The sequence below is a fragment of the Aquarana catesbeiana genome, linkage group LG11 (assembly GCF_042186555.1).
Source record: "Aquarana catesbeiana isolate 2022-GZ linkage group LG11, ASM4218655v1, whole genome shotgun sequence".
Lineage (NCBI taxonomy): Eukaryota > Metazoa > Chordata > Amphibia > Anura > Ranidae > Aquarana > Aquarana catesbeiana.
In genome coordinates, this window is record NC_133334.1 from 254,409,256 (window position 1) to 254,434,542 (window position 25,287).

The window sequence follows — 25,287 nt, forward strand, 5'->3', positions numbered from 1 at the left end:
GGGCCGCCCCTGGTGAAGAATCTGGTGCAGCTGTGCATGGTAGCCAATCAGCTCCTAACTTCAGTTTGTTCATTTAAGCTTTGACAATAAAACCTGGAAGATGATTGGTTGGTTTCGGTGCACAGCTGCACCAGATCTTGCACTCTCCAGTTTTAGTAAATCAACCATAAGTGGCTGCAAAGAGGTTGCAGGAGAAAGCAGCACTGAGATGTAACAAAGAACTAAAAAGGGCAAAAACAGGATTTTATTAAACAATGACGACTGTTTATGACACGCCGTGCACAAAGGCACATTTATAAAATAGGACATCCGACATTCAGTTTAGGTGAATCTTCCTGGTGAATGTGTTTTAAATAACCTATTCATTCACCAACAGTGAATGTTTGGATAAATATTTTTGTAACTTTATAAATATTACCCTAAATGTCATCCAGTTGGGGTTTACATTAAAAAATATATATAAAAATAAAGTAAAATCTGCCGACCCAGAGAGCTGCATCGGACTTGATAATGACCCCCCTTGTCTTTTCTGATGATCATCTTCTGTCTTCTCCAGGTCACCCATGTGAAGCGACATCTGGCCGGCAGCAATGCCTATAATCTCCGGAAGCAGCGAGCAAGACTACAGCAACCTCAGCTATACGTCGAGCAGTACCCTAAACCAATTCTTCCCCATCGCTGTCGATTCCCAGCCAGTGAAGGGGGTGAGATACCGGAGGGCTCAACAGATTTACGACCCCGACGAGCTCTACGCAGCCAACCTAAAACGTGAGATCATCATCAACGTTGGAGGCAACAGGTATCTTCTACCATGGAGCACGCTGGACGACTTTCCCATGACCCGGCTGGGTCGGTTGAGGTTCTGCAGCAGCTACGAGGAGATCATCCAGGTCTGCGATGACTTTGATGAAGACACCAATGAGTTCTTCTTCGATAGGAACCCCTGCGCCTTCAGCATGATCGTCAGCTTCTTGGCCGCTGGCAAGCTGCGCCTCCTGCGGGAGATGTGCGCCTTATCCTTTCAGGACGAGCTGGCCTACTGGGGCATCGAGGAATCCAACTTGGAGCGCTGCTGCCTGCGGAGACTCTTCCAGAAGCTGGAGGATCTGGAGGACATCCGGAAGCAGGAGGAGGCGCAGAGGACCCGTGAGACTATCTGCGTCCTGGAGGACCCCTCCAAGATGGGACATTGTATGAACAAGCTGCGGGACATGGTGGAGAATCCACAGTCCGGGATCCCAGGGAAAGTGTTTGCGTGCCTGTCCATCCTGTTTGTGGCAACCACCGCCATCAACCTGTGCATCAGCACCATGCCGGACCTGCGGGAGGAGGAGGACAGGGTGAGTACTTTGTGACTGTGTCTTCCTTGTAGAGGACAGTGGGAGTAACCATGAAGGTAACCACACACAACAAAATCTAATTGTACAATCTCTATAAAACAACCTGTACAACAGTGTAGAGCACATGTTTCAAACACAAGGCCCGTGGGCAGAATCCGGCCCACCAGGCTATTTCATATGGCCCTCACACCTCTCCTGCAGCTGCTGCACCCCCCTAATCTCAGCTACACCTTGACTTAGCAGTTGGCAGCAGAGAAGAGGACAGAACTCCTCCTCCAGATCCTGTGCTTCTCCGTGTAGCTACGGAGAGGCTCTTCTTTGCCCCCCCAATCTCAGCAGTTGGCAGAGGAGAGGAGGACAGAACTGTTCCTTAAGATCCTGTGCTTCTCTGTGTAGCTACGGAGAGGCTCCTCTTTGCCCCCCCCCCCCCCCCGAATCTCAGCAGATGGCAGAAGAGAGGAGGACAGAACTCCTCCTACATATTCTGCACCTCTTTGTACAGCCACAGCACCCCCTCATCTTCCCTGATCTCAGCATTCAGCAGACTCCAGCAACTGAATCCAGCCCTCCTCTGGTCCTCCTGCAGACCCTGCACTTTCTGCTTCCCAGACCCACCCCAAGCCTCCTCCCAGCAGCAGCACAAGGTAAGGGGGCATAGGTGTGTGCAGCCTAATGCATTAGGGTGTGCACCCTTAAGCTCAAACACACATGCATGTGTATGTATCTACATATATATGACCCCAGCACATTGATCTCCCTGCTGGCACAGTGAAAGAGAAAAGGATAATCACTTCTCTTATGGCAGAGCCGGTAAGAGGGAGATCTTTCCCATGTTCCTGTTGCTACACAGAGCGATAACACTAATGTGCATGGGGGGATTAGGGTGTGCCTGGGAACACCCGGCACACCCTGTGCGCACGCCTATGTAAGGGGGGTACACTATGATTTAAGGGAGGGTGAGAGACTCTTGACATCTGATGTAAGTGGGGGGGGGGGGGGTTCTCTGTACACCTTATGGCCCATACACCGAAGATCCGAAAATCGTACGAAAAATAGCGCTTTTCAGGGCGATCGTACGATAAACGTACCATTAGTACAGAGCTTTCGATAGCCGATCACGACAGTTCCGATATATCCGATCGGACAAGCATGAAAATTATTCTCGTACGATACCAGATCGTACAATTTTCATTTATTCAGTACAGTAGTCTTCCGAAACTACAATGGAAATAAATTACAACACATCACATCACTTCTGATTTTTTATTCTGTACGAGAATTTTCGTAACTTTAGTAAACTCTTCAGGTTCGATATGCGACCAGCATGAAAAAAAAAAAATGGACGATCTGTCATCCGATTTTCAGATTGTGTGTACAGGGTATAAGTCTAATGCCCCGTACACACGGTCTGATTTTCCGACGGAAAATGTTTGATGGGAGCTTGTTGTCGGAAATTCTGACCGTGTGTAGGCTCCATCGGACATTTTCCATAGGAATTTCCGTCACACAAAATTTGAGATCTGGTTCTCAAATTTTCCGACAACAAAATCCTTTGTCGTAAATTCTGATCGTGTGTACACAATTCCGACGCACAAAGTTCCACGCATGCTCAGAATCAAGCAGAAGAGCCGCGCTATCTATTAAACTTCCTTTTTCTTGGCTCGTCATACGTCTTCTACGTCACCACGTTCTTTCCGACAAGATTTGTGTGACCGTGTGTATGCAGGACAAGTTTGAGCCAACATCCTTCAGAAATAAATCCATGGATTTTGTTGTCGGAATGTCCGATCGTGTGTACGCGTCATAAGGCCCCTTTCACACTTGTGCGACTTGTCCTACGACTTGGGACTGCAAAGTCGCATGACAAGTCGTACCCCATGATTTCCAATGAGTATCTGTGCGACTTCGAGTCAAACCGACTTCAAAGTAGTCCCTGTACTACTTTGGTCTGACTTTGATGCGAGTTGAGGTCCATAGACCTCAAGTTTTTCACAGACGTTCCATGAAATCGCTGCAAAACCGTGGCAAAATCGCGTCAAAGTTGCCCTTCCACATTGCCACGACTTGAAAGTTGTGCAATTTTGCAGCGATTTTACAGCGATTTTGCCGCAATTTCAGAGAATGCCTGTGTAAACTTGAGGTCTATGGACCTCAGCTCACATCAAAGTTGGACCAAAGTAGTACAGGGACTACTTGAAGTCAGAGCGACTTTAAGTTGCACAGATATGATTGGTACTCATAGGAAATCATGGGGTACAACTTGTCATGCGACTTTGCAGTCCCAAGTCGCACAAGTGTGAAAGGGGCCTGAATGGATCATTTAGGTCTATCCCAAATTTTACAAAAACTTTGGTAAATTTAAAGGAGATTGTACAATTGGATTGTAATTTGTCTGGTCACCCTAACGAAGATTGGACAATCAGATAGCGCATGTATGGTCAGTTTAGGGCAAACAGTCATGCGTAAAGTGCAGTAGCCCAGAGCAGCCAATCAATATTCACTCTTCGCTCATACATCTGATATGCAACCAAATTGGCAACAGAGTTGTCCGACCCAGCACACACGATCGATGGTACAGAGATGATGTTCAATGTGCCATAACCCAGAACAACCAATCAGAAATCACTCGCTGATATGAAACCCGATTGGTCTTAGGGCTTCATTCTCCACAAACACTATCATTGACGCAGAGCAGCCAATCAGAATTTACGCTTCGCTCATACAGTTCTTATGAAACCGGATTGGTCACAGGAGGTTCTGACCCCACACACATGATCAGAGGTGCAGAGATGATGTTCAATGTACCGTAACCCAGAACAACCAATCAGAACTTATCATTTCTCTGCTGTAAGTTACTGCACTTTCTCCTTCACTGTGATTTGTGGAATAAACTATAATGACAGACATTTCCCAGCACGCTGGGCAATTTAGATTGTTCTGGTGTAGAGTGGTAGCAAATAACACAGGGTTAGGAAGGGGAATTGTCAGAAGTAAATGGGTGACACCGGAAGATCTGAATGTCATTTCTCAGAAAAGCTTGGATGGATTCTCACTGAAGGAGTGGTGGAGGCGCGGGGCTGACCGCCAGCAGAGATCAGATAGAAATGACAAGGAAAACAATGTATGGTGTGTGTTCATTACTGACATGTAATAATAATATTAATTAATACCAATCTAATTAATAATGAGGTATTCAGGCCAGGTCGTTATAAGTTTGGGCACTAGGAGGCAGAATTGAGCTGGAAAACACTGACTTTAAAGTGGAACTCCGCTGTTAAGGAACCAGTAGCTATCTTCCCATCACTTCAGTCATCTCCATCCTCCTCTTCCTATCATATCTTCCCTCATATCAAACATCTCATATCCAAGGCAGGTGACCCCATCTGGGGATATCTTTTGAATTCCTTGCATGGGGTTAGTCCTGGGGAGATTATCGGCTACCTGGGGGGACTCCAGCTCAGAACCTTCAATTCTATACAAAAAAAAAAATGTATTCTCAGCCTGTGGCTTGTCTGGGTTGTAGGATCCAGCATCTTTTCAGAGTCTCATGGAACATGCTAGGAGTTGTAGTTCTCCTACAGCTGAACAGACGCAGGTTATTGGTGGCTGCTAGGATAGGCTGGGGGTAGTCGTTTTGTAGCAGCTTGGCAGATGTAGGTTATTGGTGGCTAATAGGACATGCTGGGTGTTGTAGTTCTATAGCAGCTTGGCAGACATATTGGAGGTTAATAGGACATGCTGGGTGTTGTAGTTCTCTAGCAGCTTGGCAGACATTGGTTATTGGAGGCTAAAAAGACATGCTGGGTGTTGTAGTTCTCTAGCAGCTTGGCAGACACAGGTTATTAGTGGCTAATAGGACATGCTGGGTGTTGTAGTTCTATAGCAGCTTGGCAGACATATTGGAGGTTAATAGGACATGCTGGGCGTTGTAGTTCTCTAGCAGCTTGGCAGACACAGGTTATTAGTGGCTAATAGGGCATGCTGGGAGTAGTAGTTCTGTAGCAGCTTGGCAGACATATTGGTGGCAGATAGGACATGCTGGAAGTAGTAGTTCTTTAGCAGCTTGGCAGACATAGGTTATTAGAGGCTAATAAGACATGCTGGGAGTAGTAGTTCTCCAGCAGCTTGGCAGACACAGGTTATGGTGGCTAATAGGACATGCTGGGTGTTGTAGTTCTCTAGCAGCTTGGCAAACACAGGTTATGGGTGGTTAATAGAACATGCTGGGATTCTCCACTCACTCCAGTGTGAAAGCCCGAGTGTTTTCACACTGGAGCGGTGCGCTGGCAGGATGCCAAAAAAAGTCCTGCAAACCGCATCTTTGCAGCACTGTAGGAGCGGTGAATACACCGCTCTTAAAGCTCCCCTGCCCATTGAAATCAATGGGCAATGCCGCCAAACCGCTGGCATAGCGCCGCTGCAGCAGCGCTTTGCAGACGGTTTTAACCCTTTTTCGGCCGCTAGCAGGGGTTAAAAGCGCCCCTCTAGCCGCCCAAAACCTCCGCAAAGATGCCCCCAATGCCCCAGTATGAAAGTAGCCTTACAACATTTTATTTTCCGTAACAATCATCCCTCAACCAAATCTGACCATACACTATACAATCTGATTGTACAATCTCCCTTAGATCTAGCCAAGACCTGCTTGATTTATTACAAATTGGATAGATTGATTTGAAGTAGATTGTCTAGGGATTGTACAATTAGATTATATAGTGTAAGGCCAACTTTAGCGCAGACGATGACATCACAGATGTTTTTTTTATTGAAGTGTTTATATCACAACATTAAAGTGCTGTGATTGGCTGTATTCCCCAAGGGCGATGTGATTGGCTGTATTCCCCAAGGGCGATGTGATTGGCTGTATTCCCCAAGGGCAATGTGATTGGTTGTATTCTCCGGGGGGAGCTGCCATTACGTTACGTTTAATAAATTAGCGGACTTTTTTTCCATCACATGATACATTGTTACCAACAAAAGACAGAGCAGATGACAGTATATTGTATCAGATTTATCACCAATCAAATCACACTACAACTGGAAACTAATGGAGGTGACACAACATCTTCCACCACAACATATTTCTGTATCCTGCAGGTTAGTAGATGGAAACCCAATCAGTAAAATCTCCTTCAAAAGTCATTTTATTCTTTGTAAATCTGGAGCTTTCGTTAAAAAATAATGCCTGGCGATCCTGCCATGGAGGTCATCGTCCAGGCACTTCCTGTTACAGGGTGACAACACTCTGTCGCTGTCTCCCAACTGTTCTCCTGAACTTCTTTTTTCCAGATTTTTTTTTTTCACTGCACCGGGGTCTGGTGCGTTTTTGATGCGTTCCAGTGCATTCCGGTGCACTTTTGTGTTTTACCGCGTTCCAGCACAGTCCAGTGCAGGAAAAATGCAGCGTCTTCTACTTTTTTTTTTTGGTAGAACTGAAACTGACCGCAATGGTGTGAACTATGCCACTGAAAACCATATAACCTTTCCATGCGTTTTTGATGCAGAACAAAAACATACTGAACCGCATGTGGTATGAACTGGCCCTATATGCACTGGAACGCATAAAAAATGCATCAGACCCCAGTACAGTGAATAAAAAAAACAGGAAAGAAGAAGAAAAAAAGCATCTGGAATGCATCCAGAAACACATCAAAAACGCACCGGAACGCGTCAAAAATGCACATGCAGAAATGCATCCAGAAGGGATCTACAGTGTGTTTTTGTGGTGTGAATCGGTCCTAAAACTGGGGCACTCAGAATCTGGTGCAGCTGTACGTGGTAGCCAATCAGCTTCTTCAATTAACCACTTCTGGACCGCCACACACCGATATACATCCTAACTTTGAAGAGGGATATCTTTGTTTATGGCAGCAGCTAGCTGCCATAACCCCGGTATCCTTTTCTTCGGCGGACGGTCCGGTTTCCGATAATAGTGGTCTCTGCGGCGGATTCGCCACAAGATCACTTTTATCGGCGGCGGGAGATGGGCCCCCCTCCCGCCGCGCTCCAGTGCCCTCTGCTGCTTACCGGCCCCGTCGGCAGCAGCAGAGGCGATCGGATCCTTCTTCCTACTAGGCATGGAGACGAGTGAGGGGAAGATGGCTCCCACCCATCTCCATACCATTGCAGGGCGGAAGTGACGTCAAAACGTCACTTCCGAACATAGCTCTTAAAGGCCAATTCTTTGAATGCGCCTCGTCCCGACGAGCTCGCGTGCAGAAGCGAACGCATACGTGAGTAGCGCCCGCATATGAAAACGGTGTTCGAACCACACATGTGAGGTATCGCTGCGATCGGTGGATCGAGAGCAATAATTCTAGCCCTAGATCTCCTCTGTAACTCAAAACATGCAACCTGTAGAATTTTTTAAACGTCGCCTATGGAGATTTTTAGGGGGTAAAAGTTTGTTGCCATTCCACAAGCGGGCCCAATTTTGAAGCATGACATGTTGGGTATCAATTTACTCAGCATAACATTATCTTTCACACTATAAAAAAAATTGGCCTAACTTTACTGTTGTCTTTTTTTTTTAATTCAAAAAAGTGAATTTTTTCCAAAAAAAGTGCGCTTGTAAGACCGCTGCGCACCACGGTGTGACAGAAAGTATTGCAACGACCTCCATTTTATTCTCTAGGGTGTTAGAAAAAAAAATGTATAATGTTTGGGGGTTCTAAGTAATCTAGAAAAAAAAAAAATGTTTTTAACTTGTAAACAACACATCACAGAATGAGGCTCGGTCCTTAATGCCGCGTACACACGAGCGGATTTCTCGTCGGAAAAAGATATGACGGCTTTTCCGACGGGATTCCGCTCAAGCTTGCCTTGCATACACACGGTCACGCAAAAGTTCGCTGAACTTTTGTCCGTCAAGAACGCGGTGACGTACAACACTACGACGAGCCAAGAAAATGAAGTTCAATGCTTCCGAGCATGCGTCGAATTGTTTCCGAGCATGCGTAGGAATTTTGCGCATCAGAATTGCCACAGACGATCGCATTTTCTGATAGGAACCTTTTCCGACGAAAAAATTAAGAACATGCTCTCAATCTTTTGCTGGCTGGAATTCGGCCAGCAAAAGTCCGATGGAGCATACACACGGTCACATTTTCCGACGAAAAACTCTCATCGGTCTTTTGTGGGCCAAAATTCCGATCGTGTGTACGCGGCATTAGTGGTTACACTTTGAGAATAAAAACCTGGAAGCTGATTGGTTTCATTTTGCGTGTTCTAGTTTTAGTAAATCTCCCCCTTAGGCCCCTTTCACATGGATGTTCCGATCGATCGGGTCTGCCTCATCGTTTTTCAGGGGGATCCGATCTGAACTTCCATTATACTTTATGGAGCGGACATGTGTGCGTTTACACTCGCCTTCATCCAATCTGATCCGCTAAAAAGAGATGGATGAGGATCCCCTTCAGTCCAGTGGCTCGGATCGGATGGCAGTCGGGTGCAAACAGACAGGCGGTCTCTTTACATCCCACCGCCCATAGAGGAGAGCGAGCTGTGTCTGTGTCCGTTCTCCATAAGCTGAGCGGACACGGACCTGTCATCCTCCTGCTCAGCAGGGATCAGCAGGGATCAGCGGACAGATCTGCCGAGCAAGTGGATTGCAGGCGCAGTCCATCTTGTGTGAAAGGGGCTAAATGTCTGCAAAGAGGCTGCAGGAGATCAGCAGTACTGAGATGTTACAAAGGAGGTAAAAAGATGAAAACAAGGATTTATTCATTTATAAAAAATAAATGACAGTTGTTTATGATGAGGCACAGAATAAAATAAATGTCATCCAGTTGGAGTTTACATCTACATGAATAAATCTGTTTGTTGTCACTGATCCGCAGCGCACATTTCCAACCAGGACGTCACATTGAGGGATTCGGAATCTCTGTGCCGCGTCCCTTAATGTGAGTGTAAAATCCCATTTAATGAGGCAGCGGATGGTAAATTCACATTAATGGACACTAATCTGGGCTGACGGAGGATTAATATTTCCTGGTTGGAGGATTTCCAATCGATGCCGCAGCAACTTATAAAGGAGATGATTCAGGACATCCAAAAGAGGCAAATTAGGGTGACTCCTGCTCTGTGGGGTCACCTCTGGAAATCTGTGAATTCATTTAGTAGAGCAGCAGAAAGAAATGCTGAGAGGAGTCACAAGACTCTTTATAACTCTGGAAACATGAAGTCCCCTCCCCCAAGTTAGTGTGCACAGCTCAGCCTCATTTATATCTGTGCACAAATCAGTACAAAAAGGGGCATTAACATTTACATATGCTTAGTACACATATTGATATTAGGATCCTAGAACCCGAGACAGTGTTAACCCCACCCATGGTCCACAATTCACCCTCCCACTTTCTGGGTGGCCATGCCCACATCAAACACACTTCATAGGCTGGCCTTGCCCAGACCCTGCCCCTAAATATGTAGGGCCAACCATTATGCCTACATTACAGGTTGGTCCCACCTAAACCCCACCTTTAAATATGCGAGGACCACAAATCACATCCACTTTATAGACTGGAAAAAGGTAAATATAAACCGGAGATCGCTCCAGTAACCTAAAAAAATGGCGGTTTATAAAAAGCCAGAGCAAGGGAAACCAGTATTGATAAAATAGCGTTATTCTTTATTATAAAAATATTAGACAAATATTATAACCAGAGAAAATCGCAATAAAAATTCTAAACTTCTTGTCCCAAAAAATATGGGCGAGATAATTAATAAAAATACACACAATCATATATACATCTGGTATAGTTGCGTAAAACGCGTCTTTAGCCTGCTGTCTCTATGGTTAACGTGCTTCATCTAATGGCTTCCTCAGGACCCAGACAAGAGGGTAGCAAGCTTCCTAGAAGAATATTTGTATTCTTGCACTTTATAGGTTGGTCCCACCCAGAGACCATCTCTAAACATGTGGAGGCCACACATCACATACACTTTATGGGTTGGTCCCACCCAGAGACCATCTCTAAACATGTGGAGACCACACATCGCATACACTTTATGGGTTGGTCCCACCCAGAGACCATCTCTAAACATGTGGAGACCACAGATCACATACACTTTATGGGTTGGACCCACCCAGAGACCACCTCTAAACATGTGGAGGCCACACATCACATACACTTTATGGGTTGGTCCCACCCAGAGAGTGGAGACCACACATCACGTACACTTTATGGGTTGGTCCCACCCAGAGACCATCTCTAAACATGTGGAGACCACACATCACATACACTTTATGGGTTGGTCCCACCCAGAGACCATCTCTAAACATGTGGAGACCACACATCACATACACTTTATGGGTTGGTCCCACCCAGAGACCATCTCTAAACATGTGGAGACCACACATCACATACACTTTATGGGTTGGTCCCACCCAGAGAGTGGAGACCACACATCACGTACACTTTATGGGTCGGTCCTACTCAGAGACCATCTCTAAACATGTGGAGGCCACACATCACATACACTTTATGGGTTGGTCCCACCCAGAGACCATCTCTAAACATGTGGAGACCACACATCACATACACTTTATGGGTTGGTCCCACCCAGAGACCATCTCTAAACATGTGGAGACCACACATCACATACACTTTATGGGTTGGTCCCACCCAGAGACCATCTCTAAACATGTGGAGACCACACATCACATACACTTTATGGGTTGGTCCCACCCAGAGACCATTTCTAAACATGTAGAGACCACACATCACATCCACTTTATGGGTTGGTCATGCACCTGTAAATATGGGGGGGGACCTCCAACTCAAAGCCCACAATTAATACATTTTTTAAATAACTGTGCATGTGCGGTAACTTAAATGAAGTTGATGATGTAATCCCTGGACACGACCCTGGACACAGCATCAGTGGGACAGAGGGCCAGGATGTGGGACTGTTTCGGCAAAACCACAATATTTTTTAAGGCTTAGAGAAGCGTGATGACTAAGTAAATCCTTGCTTAATAGAATGTGGAAATAATATGGGCGGAGGACCTCTTAAAGGATTATTCCTCACCCACAAAGAAGACTTTTAATTGCACATGAAGCCATAAACTCAACTGGATGGGGAAATTCATCTGGTTGCAGACAGAGGGACATGCATTGAGGCCTCAACAGGATGCCCCTCCATGATGCTCTTAGCTCCCTTCTCTGTAAAATTGCTGAGGTTCACACAAACAACCAACCATGACAGGTCCACTTTAGTATCCAGTTCAGCAAAATAGCCGCACGTTTCTAAGTATAGAAAAGCCATTTCCCATCCAAGTCATCAGTCTTTTGCGAGATTATTCTTTCATGAGCCCTAAATCCTCCCGCCGGCCTCGGCTCACACAAAGACAAAATTCCGTAAATGAGGCTCCAACCAGGGAAAGGCGGGCTGGCAGGTCTGTTTGCCTCTAATGCCCCGTACACACGGTCGGACTTTGTTCGGACATTCCGACAACAAAATCCTAGGATTTTTTCCGACGGATGTTGGCTCAAACTTGTCTTGCATACACACGGTCACACAAAGTTGTCGGAAAATCCGAACGTTCTGAACGCGGTGACGTAAAACACGTACGTCGGGACTATAAACGGGGCAGTGGCCAATAGCTTTCATCTCTTTATTTATTCTGAGCATGCGTGGCACTTTGTGCGTCGGATTAGTGTACACACGATCGGAATTTCCGATAACGGATTTTGTTGTTGGAAAATTTTATATCCTGCTCTCAAACTTTGTGTGTCGGAAAATCCGATGGAAAATGTCTGATGGAGCCCACACACGGTCGGAATTTCCGACAACAAGGTCCTATCACACATTTTCCTTCGGAAAATCCGACCGTGTGTACGGGGCATAATACTACACAGAGTCACCAATGGCGGTGTGAGGAGGTCCGGAAAACCTGGCCTGTCTAATGCTGCACACTGGACTGCCTGTGCCACGGTGCCACCGCTCAGGAGGGTCGTATTTGTAGCCCTGCAAAATGAAGTATCTGGAAGAGTTCCCAGCGGTCTCATGTCCGGTGATGTCTTACAGCACCGGGGTGCTATGTTCACTGCCATCAATTCTCCCAGTCTGTAGGGACAGTCCAGGTATTTTACCACCAAAAGAAAGCTCTATTTGTGTGAAAAAAAATTATAAAAAGTTTGGGTACAGTACTGAGGACCGCATAATTGTCATTCAAAGTGTGACAGCGCTGAAAATTGGCCTGGGCATGAAGTGCCCAGTAGGCGAGTGGTTAAATCAGGTTATACGCTCATGGCATTGTACGGTCGTGGCATTGGTCACGTGACATGAAGAAGTTGATTGGGATTGTAGCAATTTTATTGTGACTGTTACTTTATTGCTTAATAGAATTGTGTGATTTATAGAATAATGGTGACCTGGCAGTGTTATAGAGCAGAGGTCTCCACACTTTCTAAACAAAGGGCCAGTTTATTGTCCCTCAGACATTAGGGGGGCCAGATTAGAAAATACCCCATTGTTGGTGTCATTGGGAGGAATATCACCAGATTGTGGTGTCAGTGGGAGAAATTACGCCCCATGATTGGTGTCATTGGGAAGAATAGTGCCCCATCATTGGTGTTAGTGGGAGAAATTGTGCCCGATCCTTGGTGTCAGTAAGAAAAATTGTGCCCCATAATTGGTGTCATTGGTAGGAATAGTGCCCATTCATTGGTGTTAATGGAAGGAATTGTGCCCCATCATTGGTGTCAGTGGAAGGAATAGAGCCCCATCATTGCTGTTAGTGGAAGGAATTTTGCCCCATCATTGGTGTCAGTGGGAGACATTGTGACCCATAATTGGTGTCATTCGGAGGAATATTGCCCCATCATTGGTGTTAATGGAAAGAATTTTGCCCCATCGTTGGTGTCAATGGGAGGAATAGTGCCCCATCGTTGATGTCATTGGGAGGAATAGTGCCCCATCGTTGATGTCATTGGGAGGAATAGTGCCCCATCGTTGATGTCATTGGGAGGAATAGTGCCCCATCACTGGTGTTAGTGGAAGGAATTGTGCCCCATTGTTGGTGTCATGTGGGAAATTGTGCCCCATAATTGGTGTTATTGGGAGGAATGGTGCCCCATGATTGGTGTTAGTGGAAGGAATTGTGCCCCATCCTTGGTTTCAGTGGGGGAAATTGTGCCCCATAATTGCTGACATTGGGAGGATTAGTGCCCCATCATTGGTTTTAGTGGAAGGAAATGTGCCCAATCATTGGTGTTAGTGGAATTGTGCCTTTTCTTTAAAATTGGTGTCATTGGCAGGAATAGTGCCCCATTATTGGTGTCAGTTGAAGAAATTGGGCCCCATCGTTGGTGTAATTGGGAACAATTTTGCCCCTTTGTGGGGTCAATTGGAGGAATTATGCCTCATTGTTGGTGTCAGTGGATGACATAGTGCCCCAAGGGACGGATAAAAGAAAGTAAAGGGCCACATTCGGCTTCCGGGCCACAGTTTGGAGACCACTGTTATGGAATATTGATGACCTGGCAGTGATTATTGGATGTAGAGATCGCAATGATTGGACCAATTGGTATGTGATCTGGACATCTTATCTGCAAACTCCCTCTCACTCTGAGGCTCTTTGGCAGATCACAGCATTGGGCAGATAATCCCAACTATCCCCCCCCCCGATATCATTTATTCCATCTATACAAATAAATAAATCCTGTGCTATGGTATGTTTTATTAAATAGCTGCCTCCACCTCAATTATATCAAAAAGATATAACTCAGTTTAATGGAAAATTCTTATATTGGTGCGGTGCTATAATACACCTCCCCCATAGTGACCACTTTTGTCAATAATACAGATATAAATGCCAATGTGCAAATATACAAATCTTTTCCTTTAAACGTTACTTCCACTTTCTTCTTCCATTTGAGGTGTAATGGGACCCCCCTAGAAGACTGATACTCAAATTTCTGCAAAAACACCAATTTTTATTCCAGATATTTTTTTACAGACAGCTTTAATTGTCCTGTACTTATCAAGGACTGTGTGTACATTTCTGGATTGTTAATTCACTTTTTGTCCCTCTGGGATCTCATGGTGGCCTCTGACGGACAAGCGGAGCTAGCCAAGCAAAAGGCATCTTTGGGTTCCTGGTCACCAGGTCACAGTGGCCAGACTGTTGGCATTGATGGGGCAAGGGCTGCTGTTCCTTTAATGCCCAGTCCTGTACTCCCATATTATGATTTTTGACTTATTTTTGTCAAGAAATGCCCTAAACTCTCTTCTTTTCTCTTATTAAAAAAATGCTGCTTTCTGTCCTCCCCCTCCAGTGCTCTGTGCTGGCAGAGCTGAGTAACAGCCACACCCCTCAACACAGCTTGTACGATAAGAAGGGGCGTGTCACCCCAGAAAGGGGGCGTATCAGACTAGGTGTGTTACCGAATGCTGTTTAAGAAGTGCAGTGGGTCTAACTCAGGTGCCTTTTGGACTCCACGGTCATGTTTTGGAAACCCAGCATAGCTGCTGCAATAAGAAAGTGCCTGTAAGTGGATATGGTTAGTAAATTGTCTATCTGATTGTATGTCTACAGTTGTGACTTCAGTAGAACAGTAATAAAGGTAATATTGAATCCACCAGAAGGAGTCTACAGTAGACAATGAGACTGAAGCTTCATCTGTTGTCAAGGATGCAGCATATTGGGAATGTTGGTGGGGCACCAGAACCTGTACACTGGGGTCTCCTGAAGTGGGGACATGAACAGGAGGGTGGTCGAGGATTGACCAGCTCAGTGTCCTCCGAAGGACTATCAAACTATCAGATACTTTAATTGCGCTTGTGAGATTCGATTGTTATGCCGCGTACACACGAGCGGAATTTTCGTTGGAAAAATCTTGGATGATTTTTCCGACGGAATTCCGCTCAAGCTTGCCTTGCATACACACGGTCACACAAAGGTTCTCTGAACTTTCGACCGTCAAGAACGCGGTGACGTACAACACTACGACGAGCCGAGAAAATGAAGTTCAATGCTTCCGAGCACACGTCGAATTGTTTCCGAGCATGCGTAGGAATTTTGCACGTCGGAATTGGTACAGGCGATCGTAATTTCAGATCGGAACTTTTTCCGACCGAAAAATTGAGAACCTGCTCTCAATCTTTTGCTGGCTGGAATTCCGCCAGCAAAAGTCCGATGGAGCATACACACGGTCGCATTTTCGGACCAAAAGCTCTCATCGGACTTTTGCTGGGGGAATTTACGCTGGTGTGTACGGGGCATTACAGGTTTTCAATGATTGTAGACATACAGCGCGTGCATTCTGTATTAGTATCTGTGGCGCGCAAATCTTCACTTTATGCCGCTGCTAACTTACCATTGTCATTATGTATATAGGCTTACGTTTATTCAATAGAGATATACAGCTTAGGTGTGTATACTCAAACAAGTCCCAGGCAGGTGCAGACCCCGGCTCACCACAGTATATGTCTAAGAAAAGAGGGAGTGGCTGCACACCGCTGATTTGATCCAAGTAAAGAAAGTCCATCATTTCTCTAAAACAGGACAAACAGCCTAGGGACTTTACAAATAGTTAACGCATTTCACACGATTAAGCGCTCTTTGGTGTGAAACGCGTTAACTTTGTCAAGTCCCTGTGCTGTTTGTCCGGTTTTAGAGAAATAATGGACTTTTACTTGGATCAAGTCGGCAGTGTGCGGCCCTTCTCTCTTTTCATATGTATAGGCTGCCCAGCCTGCCACGGCGTGAGAGGGAAATACATTTTAAAGCGGCACAGCTGACCCTGACAAACCCTGAAGCTACCCATGCCCCTGGCAAATGATAAAAACATCATACTAAATCAATATCCAGCAGTTGGTTTTTTATTTATTTTTCTAATTTTATCAGCCAGAGGATAAAACATTTTGGTGAAAAAATAGAACCAATTGAATTGAGTCACCAATGAGAGGGATTGTGGGAACCCCAATTTAGATTTTTTGCCTGAACCTGCTAAACAATTGCAGGAGGGCAAATCGCTGATGATTGTTCAGTTCTGTGTAATAGTTTATTTTGTGTCAAAAGTCAATGGTAACATTTCCAAAATTGCTACAACATTGCGGCGGCACGCGTCCGGTGTGATGGTCACTGCGGGAGGCTCGGAATGGTTCATATCACACATAACGATCTCCTATTCTCATATTAACAGAATAAAACAAAGTGATGGGAGAGTAAACATTCACTCTCGCTGGTAATAATCTGATGCGTCTTATTGCGCCCGCTCTGCGGTAAATCCTTTGTGACATCCTCTGCCGTCCCTGCCAACGACTGTCCGCCGAGACAGATAACTTGGCGGATTTCTTCTACACTGAAAACTTCTGTTATTAGCAAAATGAGGAGGGCAGGCGGAATCATTTCATCTTTGCAGTATTGGCCGCAAGCGTAGAACTCCAACGAACGGCAATAAATTCACATCGTAAGCTGAAGATGAGACGTGAGGAGAGCCGTCTCTGAAGACGTCGGCACATTGTTCAATGCTCCAGGTGACTGGAAGTCATCGGCAGATAAAGTCATTGAATGCCAAATCAGCTGAAATGTGAACACTGCGCAGCAGATCAGATTACAAGACAGATGGTGACACCGCGCCACCTTAAGTCACCATAACCAAGATATCGGTGTCTCAAGTGGCAGTGTGTCTTTGTGATGAAACTCCAGGTGTCAATATGTCATGAAACCCTCAAGTGTCAGTATTTTATTGTTCTGAAACCCCCAAGTGTCAGTGTGTCATTGTTCTGGACCTCCAAGTATCAGTGTGAGATTGTGCTGGACCTCCAAGAGTCAGTGTGTCATTGTTCTGAAACCCCCACGTGTCAGTGTGACATTGTTCTGGGACCCCCAAGCATCAGTGAGTTTTTCTGGGACCCCCATGTGTCAATATGTCGTTGTTCTGGACCCCCAAGTGTCAGTGTGTCATTGTTCTGAAACCCCCAAGCGTCAGTGTGACATTGTTCTGGGACCCCCAAGCATCAGTGAGTTTTTCTGGGACCCCCATGTGTCAATATGTCGTTGTTCTGGACCCCCAAGTGTCAGTGTGTCATTGTTCTGAAACCCCCAAGCGTCAGTGTGACATTGTTCTGGGACCCCCAAGCATCAGTGAGTTTTTCTGGGACCCCCATGTGTCAGTATGTTATTGTTCTGGGACCCCCATGTGTCAGTATGTCATTGTTCTGGGACCCCCATGTGTCAGCATGTCATTGTTCTGGGACGCCCATGTGTCAGTATGTCATTGTTCTGGGACCCCCATGTGTCAGTATGTCATTGTTCTGGGACCCCCATGTGTCAGTATGTCATTGTTCTGGGACCCCCATGTGTCAGTATGTCGTTGTTCTGGACCCCAAAGTATCAGTGTGTCATTCGGGGTTGCCAACTGTCCATAAATTTATCGACAGTTTTTAAATATCAGACGATTTACAAGCTTTCTGTAAATGTCTGTTACGGACAGTGGCCACCTGTAAAAAATATGGCTGCAGGCTGGCTTTGGAACTGTGCATGTGCAGTTCTGAAGTCTGCCAGGCACGGTGAAGCATGTGCAGTTCCGAGCCAGTTGGGGCACGGTGACATCATGGCGCAACTTGGTGCCTTTTATAGGAACCAGAGATCACCTTATATCAGAGTTCCCCTTTACACCAGAGTTCCCTCTTACATCATGGTCCACAGAGTTTTATTTTACATCAGAGTTCCCCTTTACATCAGGGTCTGCAGAGTTTCCCCTTGTACTGTAAAGGGGAATCCTGCAGACTCTGATGTAAGGGGGAACTCTGTGAACTCTTGTGTAAGGAAGAGGGGGGATCTGGTAACCAGACACCCCCTTACATCAGAGTTCCACTTTACATCACGGATGGTCTGCAGTGTTCCCCTTTATATCAGGGTCCACAGAGTTCCCCTTTACATCAGGGTCCACATAGTTCCCCCTTACAGTGTGTCATTGTCCAGGGGCTTCCAAGTGTCATCCTGCAGTTCTTGAGCACCCCAGCATACACTCTTCTAGGACTTGGGACCCCCAAGTGTCAGTGTGTCATTGTTCTGAACCTCCATGTGCCATTGTACTGGACCGCCAAGTATCATTGCGTCATTGTTCTGGGGCCCCCAAGTGTCAGTGTGCCATTGTTCTGGGGTCCCCAAGTGTCAGTGTGCCATTGTTCTGGGGCCCCCAAGTGTCAGTGTGCCATTGTTCTGGGGCCCCCAAGTGTCAGTGTGCCATTGTTCTGGGGCCCCCAAGTGTCAGTGTGCCATTGTTCTGGGGTCCCCAAGTGTCAGTGTGCCATTGTTCTGGGACCTCCAAGCAGGGCCGCTGATAAGGCAGTACAGCCAGCCCTCCTGTACTGTGCTCGGGCCCCATCAGTTCTAAAGGGGGACCCAGGCACCTGTTGAGTAGGAGGGCTGTACTGTCTTATTGCAGATACCAATCCTCTTCTGCCTCCTCCTGCAGCGCTGCCAGCTTCTCCTCTTTCTCCCTCCTGCTGCATTGCAGGAGGAATTTTTTTGCACATGTGCTGCTTCCATCTGCTGTCTGGGCCCTCCTGTGTGACCTTTTCCCCCGCAGCGATGCCGGCTTCCCTCCTCTCCTTTCCCGCTGGCAGCTGCTGTGGGCACACAGGGGGATGTTTCAGGATGGAGAGTGGGGGAAGGGGCCAGTAAATGCATCATTTTCCGGCACCTTCCTTTCCTGAATGAACACAGTAAGCGATCGGTACCAATCACTATGAAGCATAGAAAACGGTATTTATTATGCTTGTTTGTGAATGAGCAGGAAGCCTCAGAGTGCTTCCTATTCATTCATCTGTGCAGCTGAGGTTGCAGAGAAAGGGACTGAAAAGTCTATGTCCTTGGTTACTTTTGGCCGGGGGGGGGGGGCCCTGTCAGGTGGGCTGTATGGGGCCCCATGATTTCTAACAGCAGCCCTGCCTCAGTGTCAGCGTATTCTTTTTTTGGGCCCTCCAAGTGTCAGTGTGTCATTGTTCTGGACCCCAAGTGTCAGTGTGTCTTTGTTCTGGACCTCCAAGTGTCAGTGTGTCATTGTTCTGGACCTCTAAGTGTCAGTGTGTCATTGTTCTGGACCTCAAGTGTCAGTGTGTCATTGTTCTGGACCTCCAAGTGTGAGTGTGTCATTGTTCTGGACCCCAAGTGTCAGTGTGTCATTGTTCTGGACCTCCAAGTGTCAGTGTGTCATTGTTCTGGACCTCCAAGTGTCAGTGTGTCATTGTTCTGGACCTCCAAGTGTCAGCGTGTCATTGTTCTGGACCCCAAGTGTCAGTGTGTCATTGTTCTGGACCTCCAAGTGTGAGTGTGTCATTGTTCTGGACCCCAAGTGTCAGTGTGTCATTGTTCTGGACCTCCAAGTGTGAGTGTGTCATTGTTCTGGACCTCCAAGTGTCAGTGTGTCATTGTTCTGGACCTCAAGTGTCAGTGTGTTATTGTTCTGGACCCCAAGTGTCAGTGTGCCATTGTTCTGGACCCCAAGTATCAGTGTGCCATTGTTCTGGACCCCAAGTGTCAGTGTGTCATTGTTCTGGACCTCAAGTGTCAGTGTGTCATTGTTCTGGACCTCCAAGTGTCAGTGTGTCATTGTTCTGGACCTCCAAGTGTCAGCGTGTCATTGTTCTGGACCTCAAGTGTCAGTGTGTCATTGTTCTGGACCCCAAGTGTCAGTGTGCCATTGTTCTGGACCCCAAGTGTCAGTGTGTCATTGTTCTGGACCTCCAAGTGTTAGTGTGTCATTGTTCTGGACCTCCAAGTGTCAGCGTGTCATTGTTCTGGACCCCAAGTGTCAGTGTGTCATCCTTGTAGTACCCCCAAGTTCAGTGTCTCATTGTCCAGGGACCCCCCCAAGTGTCATCCTGCAGTCCTTGAGCACCCAGCATACACCCTTCTAGATGTAGCAGAAATAACGTGTTAATGAAGTTCTGTCGCGGTTAGTTCTGATCTGGGGAATATTTTTCACCTTTATAAGACATCATGATGATAAAGTATCTCAGATTTCTTCTATGTCTTATTCAGCAGTTCCAAAAATATCCAGAGAACATGGAGAGAATCATTACTCGTCTGTAGATAAGACGTTCTCCCGACCCTCTTCGCTCATCCTCCATCCACTTCATCAGGAGAGTAGAGTCCGGAGATGATGATAATGGGAGCTCAGCCCTCCGCTGCGGCTGTCCTAGGAACACTGAGACCATAAAGATATATATATTTATATCATAGTCCCATCCGATTATCTTCTCACATCCTGCACAGTCCTGGAATTTATTGTGCCTGGTGACCCTCAAGTGGAGCACCGAGACTTCGAGCTAAACTGATCACCCGTACCGCATCCTCATAAATAAATTGTAGTGTCCCATCGATCGCTTAGATAAAATCTCTTCTTCTGTAGATTAAAATCTTTACAGAGTCTGGAAAATAATTCAACATTTTCAGTAATGCAATGAATTAAGGACTTCTAGATTAAATTTCGTGTCATGAGAGAGCAGCTGACCTGTAAATCGTCCCCAACATCCTCATGTGTCTGCACCCTGCACCATACTGACTGGAAATACAACTCATGCAGGAGCAGAGTGCAGAAAATTGCTGGGCCAGGTCACTTACTGCAGTTTAAATTCCAGTGTCACTTGTACTTCACCTCAAGTTTTGGATAGAGTATGTAAGGGTAATAACTAGGGTTACAGCAATACCATTTTTTATCAGCGAGTACGAGTACCGATACTTTGCGGTCCGATTTGCAACAATACAAAAAAAAAACTGCTGCAAATCGCACTGCAAAGAAACGCATGCGATTTGAACAGGATTGCTGTGCCATTCCTGTCCGAATTGCCTGCGAGTTCCCCCACTGCAACTGTTTGTGTATAAAAAGGGAAAAGCGCCATCTAGTGGGCAACTTAAAAAAATGTTAGAACTCACAGTATATATCTGACCATATGCAAAGTAATTTACATAGGTGTCCCGGTCTGCCGATGGTAGCAAATCGGGGCCGCTGGAGGTGCTCACAGGACTGGAGGAGAAGTTCCGGGACCCCGTAGGTATAGGGCGGACGTGATGTCAGCTTGGAGGGGGCGGACCGCCTCTTCATCTCCTCCAGCGGCCTGTGCATGCAGGCTCTATGTAATGTGCGTTCTAACATTTAACATTTAACATTTCTAACTGCCCACTGGATGGCTCTTTAATTCCTTTCTATACATACACACACAGGAACGGTGGAAGAAATCGCATGCGATTTGGACAGGAATTGCACCGCATTCCTGTTCAAATTGCATGCAATTCTTTTCAGTGTGATTTGCGCCTATTCATTTTGTATTGACGCACCACAAAGTATCAGTTTCGGTATCGTGAGCATTTGGGGGATTACCGATACTCGCATACAAATGCTTGGTCGCCATCCAATACCGGTATCAGTATCGGTACATCCCTAGTTATAACCCTTTTTTTACTTTTTATTGCTGTGTTCCCTTCTGGGGGATTTTTCATTACTTCCTGCCTATTTGTCATAATGATGACACCACTTGCTGCCTGTTTGGCCGTTCAGACAGAACATTAAGTGATGATAAATCCACCCAAGGGGGACACAGGAAGCAATACAACACACATGCTCTAGTAAAGTAGAAAATGCGTATAACTGTAATAGATAAGGGAATCTGCCTTATGATCAGGCAGCTTGAACTTTGCTAAAGAGAGTAGGAATAACAATACAAATGGGTTTAAAAGTGTGTGCATACCTTTATGGCTGGGACAAGGGGTGGGCAGGAGGGACTGCCCTGGGCACTGTGGTATCATGTGAAGTGGGGTGGGGGGGGGGCACCACAAAGAAATTGAGTGGAAGGGGATTTGTGTTGGAAGGGGGATGTGGGGGGCAGCAGGGGCTAAGAATTGTTCTAGGAGGGGAAATTTGGGGCTGTGTGCTGAGTGGTGGTTTAGGGGGATAGGGGGATTTGTGTCGGGAGGGGGATGGGGGCAGAGGATTTGGGCTAGGAGGGGGGCTTGTGCAAGAAGAGGTGATATGATGGGGGGGATTGTGCTAGAGGGGTAAATATTATTTTTTTCGGGAGGGGGGGGGGGCCTGGGTGCTAGTGAGGATGAATGGGGTGATTTTCTTTTGGGGGGGATTTGGGCTGGGAGGGAAATTTGTGCTGGGGGGGATTTGAAGTGTGGGGGGGGGTGTACTCGGAGAGGAGATTTGAAGGATTTGAAGGGTAGAGGATTTGTGCTAGAAGTGGTTATTTTTGGGGGGCATTTGTGATGGGGGGGATTTCAGCAGTATGGGTGTAGGGGGAATTTATGCTTAGAGGATAAGCATGTAGCTTAGTGCTAATTTTTGTTTTGCGTGAGGGGGGTTGCTAACACATAATGTTCATACATCTTGGGGGGCGCAATTTGGCATGTTTGCCCTGGGCTCTAGAAGACCTTGTCACGGCACTGCATACATTACAGAACAATGTTAAGCCGATTAACAGAAGCTCATAAGATAATTGTCTCTATGACTCAATACAGACACTAGGTGGCAGCACAGTACAGTATCTATAAGGTTCTGTAGCCACAGATACTAGAGGATGACTAGTATTTCAGTAGAAAGTATTGCACAAAAACAGCTACACGTGCTTAGCCTTTGTGACAGCATCTCTCACAGTGAAGTCCTAAGTAGGTCTGGATAAACAGGAGACCAGTTAGAGAGATCTTAGCGCTGGCACCACAGGCAAGTGGCTGGTGGAGTTTCAAGACTGGTACCACAGGTGGGCGGCCAGAGATATCTCTGGGTTGACACCATAGGTGGATGATTGGGTAAAAAAAGAGACCAGCTGGAGAGATCTCAGGGCTGGCACCACAGGCAAGTGGCTGAAGGAGTCCCAGCACTGGTAACACATGCTGACGGCCAGAGATATGTCTGGGTTGTCACCATGGCTGGATGACTGGGTAAAAAGGAGACCATCTAGAGCAGTGGTAGGCAATCTCAGGACTCCAGCTGTTTTGAAACTACAAATCCCATCATACCTCTGCCTCTAGAGTCATGCCTGTAATTGTCAGGGTCTTGCAATGTCTCATGGGACTTAGTTTTTCCACAGCTGGAGGGCCGAGGTTGCCTACCCCTGATCTAGAGAGATATCAGGGCTGGCACCAAAGACAAGTGGCTGGAGGAGTCCAAGGGCTGGTACCACAGGCAGATGGCCAGAGATATGTCTGGGTTGTCACAATGGCTGGGTGACTGGGGAAAAGGGAGACCATCTGGAGAGATATCAGGGCTGGCACCACTGGCAAGTGGCTGGAGGAGTCCCAGGGCTGGTAACACAGGTGGACGACTAGAGATATCTCACGGTTCGAATCATGAGTGGGTGACAGGGCTGGCAACAAGGGCAGGAGGTTGGAGGAGTCCCAAGGCTAGTAACATAGGCAGGTGGCTCCCAGGGGTGGTACTGCAAGTAAGCAACTGGAGACACAGGACCACTCATTTAAATTGCAGTACTCTGGTAGCAGCTGGAGCATGCTGCCCACAGAGGATGTGTCTTCCATGGATACTGCATGCTTTTAGGCTCCTGCCCAGCTGCCCGCCTGTCAGGACTAACAGTAAAACATCTGGCGGCAAATCACAGGCAGAGGGTGGGTGTCAGGGGCATATCAGTGGCCGTCGGGCAAATATGCGTGCACGCAGGTGCACGAGGGGCCTTTCCAGGACAATTCTGCTTAATTCCCCACCAGGGGGCGCCGGAGCGCTCCCGCGTGTGCCCGTACGCACGTTCGCGGGTACGCCCGTGCGTGCGCCCGTTCGCGCTAGCGCTGTTTTGGCGCCAAGGGCACTTTAAAAGAATGACAGGTGCTTCTGTCAGGTGCTGTTCGTCTGCAGCTCTGCACCTGAGTTCCTGTATCCTGCCTGTTTGTTGTATTGCTAGTGACCCGGCTACGTCAGACCATTCTCCAGTCTCCTATCCGACCTGGCTTGCCTGACCTTGCTTATCTTGTTACCTGTTGCCGAACTCCTGCCTGCCTGACTATTCTTGGATCATCCCTTTTGCTTATACCTGCCTGATCTCCTGCTGAACGGACTGTCTGACCTTGCTTTGCCTGTGTCCTGTGACGCTGCTTCCAGCCTGCTTGCCAAGCATCCTGCCGCTGCCTTCTCAGCTACCTGCCTGCCTTCCGGCCTGCATCAAGCCTACCTGCATCCGCAGCTCAGCCATCCCTGAGGGACGTCCTTCCAGACCAGTATCTGCTTCTACTGGAACCCGCATCAGGCCCTCCTACCCACTGTGCTCAAGAGACCACTGTTCCCACTTCCAGTGGCTCCTGAACCAGCGTTTAAGAGAGGTCTCCTTCTAACAGTCAGGCTCAACTACCAGGTACCTAACAGTGGGAAACGGGTTATATTCCCTGGGTGCATCAAGAAGCTTGGGGGCGTGTTGGCACTCAGGGGATTGTGGAAAAAGAAGTTAAAGAATTCCACGCCTGCATCTCAGCGTGGTGGTAGTCTGCTACAGACCCTGTATCAGGATTTTAATGCTGTCTTTTACAGGGAAATTTCTGCATCATTTCCAGTATATCTCCTTTATGGGAACAAAGACAGCGAGTTGTGTCTGGAGTTGGACTTTAATGTTAGACTTTGAAATTGATGTATTTCCAGTCAGTAAAATTCCATATTATTTACTACTAATTTTCTAACTAAACTAGTTTTCAAACTTTGCAGATTTCAATAAAATATTCCCTGGTGATCCTGCCATAAAGGTCCTTGTTCAGGCACTTCCTGAACAACGCTCTGTCCGGCTTTCCCAATGTGTTCCTGCATTGTCACCATGTCACATTCTCCCTTTGTTGAGACTACAAAGAACTGTGCTGACACATATTTCTCAGGCATGGTCCACCATTGTCATCATCAGGAAGCTGGTTCAGAGCAATGATGGGCAGCTGACACTGGAGAGAGTGCATGGAGACAAGAAAGTGGTTGCACTTGGATGGAAAAAGAAAAAAAAAACAGACATG

General features: G+C 46.8%; 1 protein-coding gene across 1 annotated transcript in view; it reads left to right on the plus strand.

Annotated features, from left to right (window-relative positions):
- KCNG4 (potassium voltage-gated channel modifier subfamily G member 4) overlaps positions 1-25,287 on the plus strand; it is a 35,192-nt gene that overhangs the window by 3,689 nt on the left and 6,216 nt on the right. The window contains exon 2 of the mRNA XM_073605668.1: positions 557-1,340. Within this exon, the coding sequence (XP_073461769.1) occupies positions 591-1,340 (750 nt within the window). The 5' untranslated portion in view covers positions 557-590. The remainder of the gene's footprint in view (positions 1-556; positions 1,341-25,287) is intronic.